The sequence below is a fragment of the Mya arenaria genome, chromosome 9 (assembly GCF_026914265.1).
Source record: "Mya arenaria isolate MELC-2E11 chromosome 9, ASM2691426v1".
Classification (NCBI taxonomy): Eukaryota; Metazoa; Mollusca; class Bivalvia; order Myida; family Myidae; genus Mya; species Mya arenaria.
In genome coordinates, this window is record NC_069130.1 from 31,292,151 (window position 1) to 31,306,962 (window position 14,812).

The 14,812-nt window shown below is 35.7% G+C and overlaps 1 protein-coding gene across 1 annotated transcript in view; it reads left to right on the forward strand.

Annotated features, from left to right (window-relative positions):
- Positions 1-14,812, forward strand: part of LOC128202703 (mitochondrial 2-oxoglutarate/malate carrier protein-like) — a 136,409-nt gene that overhangs the window by 34,834 nt on the left and 86,763 nt on the right. The window contains exon 4 of the mRNA XM_052903772.1: positions 14,091-14,174. Within this exon, the coding sequence (XP_052759732.1) occupies positions 14,091-14,174 (84 nt within the window). The remainder of the gene's footprint in view (positions 1-14,090; positions 14,175-14,812) is intronic.

Consider the following 14,812-nt stretch of genomic DNA (forward strand, 5'->3'; position numbering starts at 1 on the left):
AAGCACTGTTCTGCAATTTATGAACTAGTCCCTTAGTTGGAATAATTCTAAAGTAATATCAAATATAGTGGGCGACCTTCTGGGCGCCAACTAATCATCATCAACAATTAAAATGAATGCCAAAATAAACTAAGGCAGAACAAAATAATATGTACGGTTCTTGGAACCTGGCTGACCCTAAATTTTAACTCCTGACCCTTTTTTTTTGGTTATTTAGTTAAAACATAATTATTTGGTAAAATTCACAAGTACAACAATGTATAAGGGATAGGAAAACAAGTTTGGCAAACTTATGTAAATTCTTCTCCTTGGGTTGAAAATTCAAAAGGTAGCAAAGTTGTCATTGATTATGGTACAAATTCAAGTGCATTAGGGTATTCCTAGTAATAATAAAAAGATATTGGTTTTAGCCGGATTTTTCATTGAAAAATTAAGGGTTATAGAATGGTGAAAACCGGATGGGCGGTTGTGCGGGCGGGCGGAGATTAACAATTCTGCGTTAAAGTTTTCATTTTATGTAATAAAATCAAGAGTTTTTATCCAATACTTATCAAACTTGGTCAGACTATTTGTCGCCATGTTAACTTGAATATATATGAATATGGGTCATCTAGGGTCAAAAACTAGGTCACTAGGTCAAATCTTTAGAAGAAATATTTCATGGTAATAAATTCAACAATTTTTATCAAATCTTTATGAAACATGGTCAGAATGCTTGTCTGCATTATATCTTGCATATTTTTTAATATGGGTCAACAACCTAGGTCAAGTCTTAGGAAAATTTTATTATTAATACGTTGCACACACTAAAGCGAAAGTGTGGCTGACTTTTTGACTATAGTTACGTCATGAATCTATAAATAAACAGGTCATTTTGCAGTGCGCATGCGGGTTAACACTTCCGTTTTGTTGTTTACATTATCAACAAGGTCAGAGGTGACAGACTGTATTTATCGGTACAATAATTATGTTGAATTAGTTTGCTTATGTGTCAGAACCGCCCAAAAAAGATGCCAACACTACTAACCTTGATGACTTAATGATGCGACCTTCGAGTTGTTACACTAACATTTACGGCACAAATACCGGAATCCTACTATTCAACATTTTTTGTTTTATGCTTTGATCGAAACAACATAGAAATAAAATTCCCAAAGTTTTATTAATGCAATCAATGTATAAAATTTTACGACATTTTGGCGCAAACATTAACATACACAATTTTTCGGTCGTCTGCTCTTCCAGTATGCACTACACCTATTGGGCAGTCTGATTGATTGATCAGCAGCTCGACTTAATATAAACTTGAGTTTTCACAAGCCAGATGTAATAGTCCAACTGTTGTTCAAAAGCACTGACATATGACAAGACCTTGAACCATGACTTATTTAATGCGTATTTTACGAAAATCTAAAAATAGTACCAACCATCAAGTTTTTGTTTACATTGTATCCATCTTTGTTTTTGACTGAAAACAAAAGGGACATTTTACCGGTTTTCAACCCAATCTACTGACTAGGAGACCCATATCTTCCTCTTGCCATCGCCAGAGGTTCATATGTCTGACACTGTACTATTAACTTGTCATTACATGCTGTTGAAAACATGTATAATATGGTGTTTAAAAGACACTGTATGTGCATGTTTAGATTTATTATTAAAACAGGTTAAGTAAGGCCACTCCTTTTTTATTTTTTGGTTTACAAGAATTTTTGGAAAAAAATGTCCACCGGGTGGTCGAAAAAAAAGGAAAAAGTCACAAAACATACTCTTAAAGGGTGAAAATCAGAGAACAACATGAAAACATTGAACATTTATATCATTTACTTGACATTTTAAATTTTAAACTGCTATTAATGCATGTTTTAATACACTCAAAGTTTCAAAGTTCTAATTAAAGACACAGTTTAAATCTTACATACTGTGCATATAAAACATCAATGAAATTGACTATAAAACATGTTTACATGTAATTAACTACACTTTTTATCAAAGATACATTGAATATCACTCAGCAAGACATTTGTTTAGCTTTAAGGGTATGCTAAAGCAAAAGTGAATGCAGAACACTTAAAAACTGACCAATATTAAATAAAAACAAAACAAAGAGAAGGCGCATTTTACACATTAAAATACACAAAAATTGCACTGTATTAAAATACATTACATTTTCTAAACATTGTTTCAGTTATTTCAATATTGGAAAATGTCAATAAAGTGAAATAATTACCAATTTTGTAAATAAAGAAATAACATTTTATGAAGACATTTGACCTTTAATATTGTGAAAACAATTCCTGAACAACTAAAAACCAAACTACACCTAGATTTGAGTTTTAATAACCCTTACCATGCGGGGTCCTAGTTGTGTGTAACCCGATCCATGCTAAGTCCGAATATTTTCGGACCGGGATATCTACCATGGGATGTTCACCAAATCCATTTCAAATTCAAATCATTGCAGCAAATTAGCACATCAGTACATAAAAATCACATAGCAAAATAACAAATCTAGCATGTGACTTAACTTTATGTACCAATTATAGTAAACTGACAGAGAAATCCATAATTATGTATCGGATATTTTCATCTTCTCCCAACTCCGCCATTTTGTGTATACATGCGTTCACAGAGTATTTTAAAGAGTATTCCTTGGTTAAAACAACAAATCTCATTCATAGTGAAATATCAAGTTCATTACAAATTGAAATGGACTTATTCAAAATAGTTTTCAGTGTTGTTTTATCTAAATGTTTTGCATACAACTCCCGGCATTAGTAAATGTCATTGACACATGTGTTCAACTCTTTCATTGTTTTAACTCTACTATTAACCCAAACATAAATAAACATGTAATCTAGAATAAACACAAGCTTTACATTGACTATATGACAATCACCATTCTGTGATTTAAAATCCATAAACACCACCGACCGAACTTGTGAAACTAGGTCACCGGTGTCGACTTAGAAATTTTACTTTCGATTTAACCACTCACACTTAGTGCACTGTTATTTGATATTTAACCATAACATGTTATAAAATGTTTTTCTCACACATAATTTACAGATATTTGTGTCTACTAATTCGATGGCAGCCGCTGACACTTATTTTTTATCTATAAACAACAATATTTTCATGACCTAAATTGGCGGAAAATAACAACAATCACGTGACAGTTATTGTTTGTGTCGGCTGTTAAATTTGCTATTTTTTTGCTATTGTTATTTTAACAATTTCTGCATGTTTTAATTAATTATATCATACAAAGAATGACTGCTATCGTCAATTCCACCATTGCCAACGGCGCTGCCATAACAGTTGACTGGCTCACATGCTATCACTATAATTTGGCGAATACGGCTACGGAACAACAAACCAGTCGAGATTTACTGCATTCGTACTCTTATCTGTTCGTTTTTCTTTCGTTTCGCACCAAAATCAATATGGTCGGGATAATAATTTTGAAAAAAAAAGTGAAATTCATTTTTTTTTTTTTGTACTTTTCTGAAAATTAGACCCGCCGGTTTTGTAAACCAATTTATATAAAAGTAGTGGCGTAATGAAAAAAATGTAAAAAGTGGAAGGGACTCCTAATTTCAGGAAGGGACACCTGATTTCAAATGTTGGTGTCCCTTCGGGATCCCTTGGAAAAATGGTTAGTGTCGACCCCTGGGTAAGCAAAAAATTTCTTTTATGACATCGGGAAAATATTTCCTAAGATTTGACCTAGTGACCTACTTTTTGATCTGAGGTCATCTATATTCACAAATGTTTAAGACAACATGGAGACAAATATTCTGACCAAGTTTCATAAAGATTTGACAAAAATTAATAAATTTTTATGACCATGGAATTCTTTCTCATAAGATTTGACCTTGTGACCTAGATTTTGACCGGGGATGACCCATATTAAAGAACTTTCAAGATATTATGCAGACAAATATTCTGACCAAGTTTCATCAAGATATGAAAAAAAATGTTTAATTTATGACATGGAAATATTTAATAATATCATTTTTGCATGCACTTTTAAGAAATTTAGGTAGACTTAAATTTATGTAATAAATAAAAGAAATGCTATTTATTTATTTATATGTTTAGCTTTTATCGGTCAAGATTTAAGTGTCCCGACGGAATACCGGACTTTGAAGTTCAGGTGTCCCTCCCGAAAAATTGGTGTCCTCGGGATCCCGGGACCCCGTTAGTGTCAAACACTGCTTACCAAACCTATGAATATCAGTCAACAACTAAATTCAATTGCTATTTTATAAACACACATCCCAATCATGGATTTCATATCTACCCATTTTTTTTCAAAAATTAAAATTGTAATTAACTTTAAAAATATTTGTGTACATGAAATCTTAGATGATGAAGTGTGTCATCTAGGGTCAAAAACTAGGTCTCTGGGACAGATCTTATTGGAGAAGCTGATGTATTTATAAAATGTTCATTTTTCCTCACACAAATGGAATAGTTTTTGTGTCGCCTGAAAAGTCAACATATAGGGGTTACTTTTGTCGGCAGTGGCGGCAGCGGCGGTCACCATATCTCATAAATTATAAGTGGTATCAAAGTGATATTTAATATGTAGATAGATCTCATTGAGGGCAAGTGCAGTGCACAAGAACCGTTACTCTTGCTTCCATATTTTTAGAGTTATTGCCCTTTGTTAATTTTCATTGTTAATTTTTTTCCGACTTAACTTTTTTACCTTCAGTTCAAATGACACCTACACTTGAAATTTAAATGGCAACATCATTGTCTATAAATGAATAAAATGCCAATCCAACAGATATAATGTCGAAAATAATTCATCAGGCGACACATGCGACTGGCAGAGTTCTAGTGTTGATCAGGTTATTTGTATGAACGATATCTCCGATAAGTTTAAATATGGGTCTTTTTGGTTAAAAATACTAGGTCACCAGCTCAAATCCTAGGTTTGCAAAATTGCATCGTCAAATAATTATCCGGCTTAAATGCGGCATTGCCGCATTGGCATCTTGTTATACAGTCGAACCTCGCTATGTCAACGTCGGATAAGTCGACTTTCCGGTTATGTTGACTTTTTTTTCCGGTCCCGAATTTATTCCTTCTTAATCTATATTAAAATAAATCTGTTTGTGTCAAATTTTTTATCTCGACTTTTTCGCTATGTCGACCTCGTTTTTCAGTCCCAGTGGTTGAATTTCACACATTTCCTATGTTCTTTATGTCGATCTGTCGATGGAGACGTAGGTGTGAAAATATTCATGACGGTTTGCGGCATGTCCCAAAATACCGTGCGTGTCAATATAACAAACTGTCATAATTGGGGGATACAAAAATGTAATTGGTAAGTGCGAATAATTAAAGTTGTTTGTTTATGTATTTAATTAAAGAGACATTTATTGCTCAAGCTCTTTGGTATTGTATAAAACATGAACATTTTATTGATTGGATATCAATCCCGAATGGGAACATAAAGAATAACTTCAAAATGTCAAATGTTAGTTCCACTGCTCTGGTAGACCAATTCAGAGAAGGACCCGGTATAAAATCTTACAATGTACAAATGTATGCAATTGTGGTTTTATATGTGTTTTGTGTGATCCATAACCGTAAAAGAAATAAATTTGACACAAATAATTCTCCTTTTGTTTCACTTTTTTTTTCAATAATAAGTTTGCTGTTTTCACGACGAAAATATTTAACCAGACCGTTCAATTGTGGATGTAAACATTGTACAATCCACATCAAACATGTTGGGATTGGTGATATTTTTTGTAATTCGGATGAGTCGACTTTTTGTTACCTCGACTTTTTTCACTTGGTCCCGAAAAAGTTGACATAACGAGGTTCGACTGTATATATAAAATGCCAATAAAGTATATTTTGAAAAGAATAAATGAGTATTTGTGATTTAAGGTAACATGGTATGGTTAGAATTCAGGTATCACAAAAGAAGAATGGTAAAGACGGATATATGATTCAAATAAATGTAGCTGATAAATAATAGGTAAAAACAGTTAAGGGACCCGAGACCTCCACTCATTTGAGTCGGGCATTATTAAGGGTATTAAGGGTAAGGGGGCATTGAGAGTTTTGAAAATAAGACTAAGTGTAATTGCTCATTATTTCTACAGTACAGAAGGAAATGGGCTACAGTTTCTGATTGGCCACACAAGCATAAAGGTGAGTCGATGACCAATATTGAAAAGCAGGTTAGATTTTAGACTTGGAAGTGGAGAAAGGAGATTCCATGAATTCACAAATTGCAGAAAGAAGGAATGATGTTTGTTAAGAGTTGAGATTTGCAAGCGATTGGTAGGATGGAATTGTTGTTTCTGGAAGTGTATCTATGATTGGGCTGGTCAGCGATAAGTATGTTTCAGGGATGATAAAATTCCGGATTAATCCGGAATTCCGGATTTAAGGCCTCACGGATCGATTTTGAGAATAATGTAAATCCGTTGATTTTTTTTTTTTTGGGGGGGGGGGGGTACAGGGAGCGATTCAAGCTCAGTTCGAACAATATGGGTACGAAAGGTTAGTTTTCCGGAAGTGTAAAGCCGGAAATTAACGAACCTATTTACGTCTTGGCAATCGAGCTATATGATTGGTTAAGATAGGATCCGGTGATTACGGAAATTACCGATGGTTCTAGAAGACAGTATCCGGATGGTCGTATCCGGATATGACAGACGACGAAGAAGACGAATAAACGAAAATTGGAAAAAAACGACCACCACCAACTTCTAAAAACATCGATTCGTCGATTTTAAGGGTATATTTGGCATTTATTTTTAAGAGAAATTCCCGAAACGTTTCCTTTTAAGTTAATAGAATATGATCAAACTGAGAATGATTTTTGCGCATGTAGCATTATTTCGGACATCCCGATTCGGATTGTGTAATAATAATCGATTTTTATTTTACAAATTTTATTTGGCCGATTGAAGTTTACGCTGTAAACCGTTTCTTTATTGTTCTCATAATGTTTGAAGCATTGTTCTCAATAAGAAGTGGCTGTTGACTATAATGGGAGGTTCAAATGAAGATTGGGTTGGTTCAAAATGTAAAAAAAAATGAATAAATATTTTGTAGTAGTAATATATATTACGTAGGAGCAGTCATTTTATTTTCTATTTGAGACAGTTCAACAAAACTTCTTGAGGACCCAGTTTGATTGAGATTTAAATTCTATAGTTGTAATTTGTATTTCCAGGTATGTTGATGGTTCCAAAAGTCAGGGATGAACAGACACCTTAGCCAGTGCATCCAGTTGTTCCTGTCAATGACTGACAATTCAATGCAGAGGCCACGATACTTGGATTTATGGCTGAACATGCTCCCTGGCACCGCAGTAGTGAGTCTTACTTAAGTTAAGACACTTGCCAAAGATACAAAAGCTCTCAGCGAATTAAAACTTCAAAGGTGTACAGCATCATACAAGATGACTTACGGAGTGGCTAGCCATTTCAATGATGAACATGTGGAGGAGTTACGTGAAACTCGGTTTTGTTTCAACTTGGACAAGTCAACAAACACAAACAATGAGAAAACTGTTGCAGCTATTTTTCTGCTATAGAGAAAGAAATAGTGTTGAGACATTTGGCCTCCTTAAAATTCACAAGGGCTGATTCTGAATCATTTTTCATAGAATTTGAAAGCCTGTTTGAGAGACTTTGCCGTGGGAAATCTAGTTTGTGTACTACTGGACTCATGTAACACCATGAGTGGAAAAAAAATCTGGCTTGGGGACCAGAATACGTCAAAGTCCACCATGTCCACAACGGCTACGCTGCCAAAGCATTTACGTCCCGTTTGGATATTACTTGGAATAATATATATAATAATTAATAACACTATATTCTCATCAAATGTGCAGAAAATGGATTAAATACTCTTATGATACATAAAAATTGAATAAATAACACTTTTACAATAAACATTTGCAAGCATGATAATTGATATGTTGTTCATTATTATAAATCAAACATCCCACAGTGTAGACTGTTCATACACATGCATTTGATCATAGCCAGTTGAGTTTTATGGGAAGTGGACAACTGAACCAAAATGTCAGGTACATGTCTAATGCCTGTGACTTCAGGTAAAAAAAAGTAAATTTAACTTTGTTTAAAGACAAAGGTGTTAAACTTCACTGCTAAGATTGCTGATAATTGTTCTGATTGTGGATGTCTCGTGTTGAACATAATTATATCTACCAAACCGAAAGGTGTAACCTTGAACACTATTCTAAGGCAAAAAAAGGTATTGGAAACCCTGAAATACGGAAAGCTTCGGGGGGCTTTGCCCCCCTTGTCCCCCCACCAGGGCTTTGCCCTGGACCCATCGGGGGCCTTGAGCGGCCCCCTGAACCCCACGCAGACATTTTCAGGATTGGCAACTCGGCTCTTTTATCATCCCTGATGTTTGTGTCAGATTATGTTTCATTTTACACAAAATCATAAGTTTACATTTGTGGCTTTTTGTGTTGCCTGAAAAGGCGACATATAGGGGTTACTTTTGTCGGCGGTGGCGGTGGTGGCAGTGGCGGCGGCGGTCGCGTCCTGTTTTCACTTGTCCAGGGCATATCTCATAAAATATTAGTTGGTATCATTTGTAGATAGATCTTATTGAGGGCAAGTGCACAAGAACTGTTTCTCTTGCTTCCATAGCATCGGAGAAATTGCCCTTTGTTAATTTTCATGCTTAAAGTTTTGTCCGGGGCATATCTTGAAGAATATAAGAGTTATCGACTTGAAACTTCATATGTAAATAAATCTCATGGAGGGCAAGTGCAGTACACAAGAACTGTAACTATTGCATATATATGTTTAGAGTAATTGCCCTTTGTTAATTGTCAAGCTTAAATTTTGTCAGGGGCATATCTCATAAACTATAAGAGGTATCAACCTGAAACTTATTAGGTATATAGATCTCATTGAGGGAAAGTGCAGAGAACAAGAACTGTTACTCTTGCTTCCATATTTTAAGAGTTATTGCCCATTTTAATTTTTTGTTGTTAATTTTTGTCTGGTTTAACGCTGTTGCCTTCAGTTCAAATGCCACCTACACTTGAAAGTTAAATTGCAATATCATTGTCTATAAATGAATAAAATGCCAATCTTACAGCTATAATGTCAACGGTAAATAATTAATCAGGCGACACATCCGATTGGAGTTCTAGTGTTTTTTAAAGGTTCAAAGTTAACTTCATTGTAGAGTTTAGTTATATTAAGTATCGGGAAAGCATACAGAAAAAATACTATCGATAATCGGTTTATGAAACCGATCAATGATTGATTATTAATCGATTTAATCATTTTTCAATTATTTTTGGTCATCATATTTAAGGCATACAGATATGGTACATACACCAGTTTATGCACCAATGTTCTCTTACAATATTGTTTGTACATTTCTCTGTATAAATTACAATATTGATTTAAAACGGCACTATCCTTTAGTGTTTACAAGTTACTTTGTGTAAAATGAACACAAAGAAAGATATCAATTTGTTTTTAATATTCAGTCAGTATCAAGTACAATAAGCAGTTGAATATTCTATATGTTTTACAAGAACATTTTCTTTCAGAAAACTGAGTAAACTAAATTCTGAAAACATGGTAAGAAGTAAATGGTAACATGTTTAAAAATCACTTTTTATCCACAAAACAAAGAAGTTGAGAACCAATCCTTTCAGCAGTTAAATTACAAAGAAAATTGTAATAAGTTACTGTAGTGACATATTGACTTGATAAGAATATGACTAGGTAACTTAACATAGTAACACCTTAATATTTCAACATTAACTAGCATTAACCAGAAACAAACCATATTTTCATGACAAAAGTTTTACTGTTAATCGGTAGCGGTTACTTCCCTTAGATGTTTCTATAATCGATTGTTTAAATTTCACTAACAAATGTCGCAGATGTAGGCCTTTCCGATCAATTGTCGATAATAATTGATTATTGACACAACACTAGTTATATTATAGTATTTTGTGCACCAGTTATGATTCTTGCGGCTTTGAGTTGTACCGCCTCAATGTCAGCTTTGAGCTGCTCTGACGCATTGTCCCAGATCTTGTCACCATACTCGAGCAAGGGTTGAATGTTTGTAAGAAAGAGTTTTTCAAGACATTCTCTGTTAAGAAGAAATTTAAGTGTTTGAAGGCAACCGAGTCGTTGCCAGGCTTTATTGACTAATGATGTGATATGTGACTTCCACGCAGGAACGGGATGCAATTGCAGGATGGTTTAATTTGTTTATCTTTCTGGAGAAGGTTATTGTTCTTGTTTTTGCAGGGTTAAAGGAAGCCACGCCTTAGACCAATCATGCACAGCTTGGAGGTCACGGTTTAAAATTTCTGCGCAATCACAGACAACTCGAAAACTTTTTTTTCTTCACAGGACATTGCGACAGGTAAACACTAAAAGTTTACCTGTCGCACAAACAGTATTCAGTTACATCAGCCTTAACCTTGATTTTAAGCCTCTTATTTAAATAAGTTTTGTAATTCCCCATTATAACAGGTTCAAATATTCTTGGTTAGATGTGTCCTACTATTATAAATTACAAAAAAGAAGCTAAACATCAGGTCAAAAAAATCAATATTTCAGATCTTTTATTTAAGCATATCTTTTTTCTTCCTTGCCTCCCAAAAAAACTCATATCTGGTTTGTCTACCCATGGAGCAACTAGATCTTATTCTTTTAATTCATCTTTAAATTAAAGATACAGTACGGTTATAAAATATAACGAATTGTACTGCAAGTCAAACTCAGACACAACATTTATGCAAAAACGAAAGTAGAGTTCTTGTTATTGGCACTCAGAGTGGAAAGAGTGTGAGCTCGGTAAATTCATCATCATATTTAAATTAACACGATTGCCGGGAACCACTTCACCGAATTTTTTTTTTGTAATTTCCAAACATTTCCGTAAAATTCCGTCTATTAAAAAGTATTAGAGTACAAGCTGAAATCGGAACCTTACGTGTTTTTTCGACTTTTATGGAAACATGTGTAAAACGGGGTTTACAAATAGTGATACACAGATTAACACGCTGAATAATCATGATATAATAGTTAAAAATAACTCTGAACATTAATTTAGAAACTGAAAGTAAATTTTCCAAAAATTAAACGGTGCTGACTGTAATTTTTCACCGGACATTGTGACCGACCAAAACAAAAGTTTCGTCGGTCAAAATGGAAATATACCGGACATGTCCGACGGTCCATTAGACCTATTTTGGCAGTATGATAAATTTATCAACAGCTCTTCTAAAAGCATTATGCTAAAAGCCAAATAAAAGATTTCACAAGCCAGACATAATGACCTGTTTGCTTTATCAAAGACACCGACATTTGGCAATACCCTAAACCACAATGACCATGACGCATTTTCAGAAAATCTAAAAATAGTAGCAACCATCAAGTTTTTGTTTACATCGTATCTATCATTGTTTCTGACTGAAAATGCAAGGGATTTAGAAATTCTACCACTTTTTGACCCAAATCTACATTGCTGACATTGGCAGAAGTTCACATGTCTGACGATTAAAACACACCACACAGTGTGAAAATGGTTTTTCACTTTCTAAATAAAGACATTCTATAGACTGCTTTAAACATTGATCGAAAGGCTATACCAAATGCGCGCGAAATTCAGTTAACAGTCCACGTCCGAAACTTTTTACATCACATTTTACACAAGTTTAAGCATAATAAAGATTTTATGCGCAATTAACTGATGTTTACTTTTTCTAATAGTCAGATGGACTATTGACTTTAAATTTATTGTAGTCCGACCAAAAATCTGGTAGTCTCGGACTACCGTTAGTGGTGAACCCTGAAATATGAATATTTTTATCATAAAGGCACCAAAGTGTGTCTCCTGTCATTAACCTTGTGTTTGGACCAATAAAAAAGGGTTTGCCAATTAGAAGATATCGAGTGTTCATCGAAACAATGGAGATGATCGCCTTAATTTGATGAGTGTGATCTTGTCACTTTTATTGGGGTGTCATCAACAGACAATAAATCGTCAGTCGAATACCGTTTGTTGAATATGACTGATTCTGACTTTATTCTTTCTGAATTTCTTATAGCCTCACCTATGTTAAAATCCAGACCCAATTTCTCTGCCCAATAGACGGGGAAATACAGTAACATCACCCATCATTTTCCACATGAATCTGCTTAACATTTTATGTGACAATTTACCTTACCTGATCCATAGGATCCTGTGCACTAAGCGAGCCCCTTAATCAGTCATCAAAATTAGTCTTTTGGATGAACAAGCCCGAATTCATATACTACTGCTTGGCATTTCATTTTAGAACAAGCCCTGCTGTATAAAGCCCAGAATTTGAGCAAGCCCGGAAAGCATTTTACCAGTGCAGGGCTTGGGTGCTTGTGCTAATTTTGACCACACTGCCCTTAATGGCTTATTTGGGAAATTGGGCAAAAACCACTTACTGTGCAGCTATGTAACAAAGCAGGTTTAAATATCATGCTACAGAGCGTGACTAAAAGTCAAAAGGGTACAGAGGTGTTTAGTAGACAACATATACAGCAAGAATTGTAGAAAATACATGCATATATATGAGAAAAGGCTATAATGATAAATAAACCCCAAAGAAACAAGACCAACTTACCAAATGGTACCCTTATTTTTATGCCCCCGAAGGTGGGCATATTAAAATCGCACCGTCCGTCCGTCCGTCCGGCTCTGTAACTTTCCCTTGTATGGACAGATTTTAAAATAACTTGCCACATGTGTTCCACATACCAAGACGATGTGTGGCGTGCAAGACCCGTGTCCCTACCTCAAAGGTCAAGGTCACACTTAGTGTTTATTTACAATGGAGTGCTGCATATAAGGACTTAGAGGATAGGTTGTTGTGTCCGGGCTGTAACTTTCCCTTGTATGGACAGATTTTAAAATAACTTGCCACATGTGTTCCATATACCAAGACGACGTGTCGCGTGCAAAACCCGTGTCCCTACCTCAAAGGTCAAGGTCACACTTAGTGTTTATTCACGATGGAGTGCTGCATACAAGGACATAGAGTATAGGTTGTCGTGTCCGGGCTGTAAATTTCTCTTGTATGGACAGATTTTAAAATAACTTGCCACATGTGTTCCACATACCAAGACGACATGTTGCGTGCAAGACCCGTGTCCCTACCTCAAAGGTCAAGGTCACACTTAAGTGTTTATTCACAATGGAGTGCTGCATATAAGGACATAGAGTATAGGTTGTCGTGTCCGTGGTGTAACTTTCCCTTGTATGGACAGATTTTAAAATAACTTGCCACATGTGTTCCACATACCAAGACGATGTGTCGGGTACAAGACCCGTGTCCCTACCTCAAAGGTCAAGGTCACACTTAGTGTTTATTTACAATGGAGTCCTGCATATAAGGACATAGAGTATAGGTTGTCGTGTCCAGGCTGTAACTTTCCCTTGTATGGACAGATTTTAAAATAACTTGCCACATGTGTTCCATATACCAAGATGACATGTCGCGTGCAAAACCCGTGTCCCTACCTCAAAGGTCAAGGTCACACTTAGTGTTTATTCACAATGGAGTCCTGCATATAAGGACATAGAGTATAGGTTGTCGTGTCCGTGGTGTAACTTTCCCTTTTATGGACAGATTTTCACTTGCCACATGTGTTCCACATACCAAGACGACCTGTCCTGTGCAAGACCCATGTCCCTACCTCTAAGGTGAAAGATACACTAAGTGTTTATTCACAAGGGAATTCTGAATATAAGGACATAACAGTGTAGGTTGTCAAGTATGGGTGATATTTTTTTATGTTCAGAGGAAATTTAAAATAACTTGCCATATGTATTTGACACATAAAGGCAAGATCAACTTTTCATGTACTGGCCTTGTTCGTAGGTCAATGTCACATTCGGGGGCATTCGTCACATACTGTGACAGCTCTTGTTTATGTCTAAGGAAACATACATTATATTTAATTCGGCCTAATCAAAGAGTTTTTGTGACAAAAATCAATACTCAATGTCAACTTTAGGAATTATTTTTTATTTTCTTAAATAATTTTTTTCAGGTTATCAGCTGGTTTGTTCCGCCAAGCCACATACACCACTACACGGCTAGGAATCTACACATCACTGTTTGAATATGCTACCAGGTAAGGAGCACTGACTGGATAATGGCTTACTTGACACCTGATCTAGATGTTCCGATAGTTGTTGGCACCCTCTCTAGCAGTCCTGGGATAGTGGTTACAGTCCCTAGATCACTGTGTACCCGATCTAGCTGTCCTAGGATAGTGGTTACAGTGCCTTGATCACTTTTCTCCTGGTCTAGCTGTCCTGGGATAGATGTTACAGTCCCTATATCACTGTGCACCTGATCTAGCTGTCCTGGGATAGTGGTTACCGTCCCTAGATCACTGTGCAACCGATCTAGCAGTCCCATGATAGTGGTTGCAATCCCTAGATCACTGTGCACCCAATCAAGCTGTTCTAGGAAAGTGGTTATGGTCCGTAGATCACTGTGCACCTGATCCAGCTGTCCTGGGATAGTGGTTACAGTCCCTAGATCACTTGACACCTGATCTAGCTGACCTGAGATAGATGTTTTAGTCCTTAGATCACTTGACTCCCGATCTAGCTGTCCTGGGATAGTGATTACAGTCCCTAGATCACTGTGCACCTGATCTAGCTGTCCTGGGATAGTGTTTACAGTCCCTAGATCACTGTGCAACCGATCTAGCAGTCCCATGATAGTGGTTACAGTCCCTAGATCACTGTGCACCCAATCAAG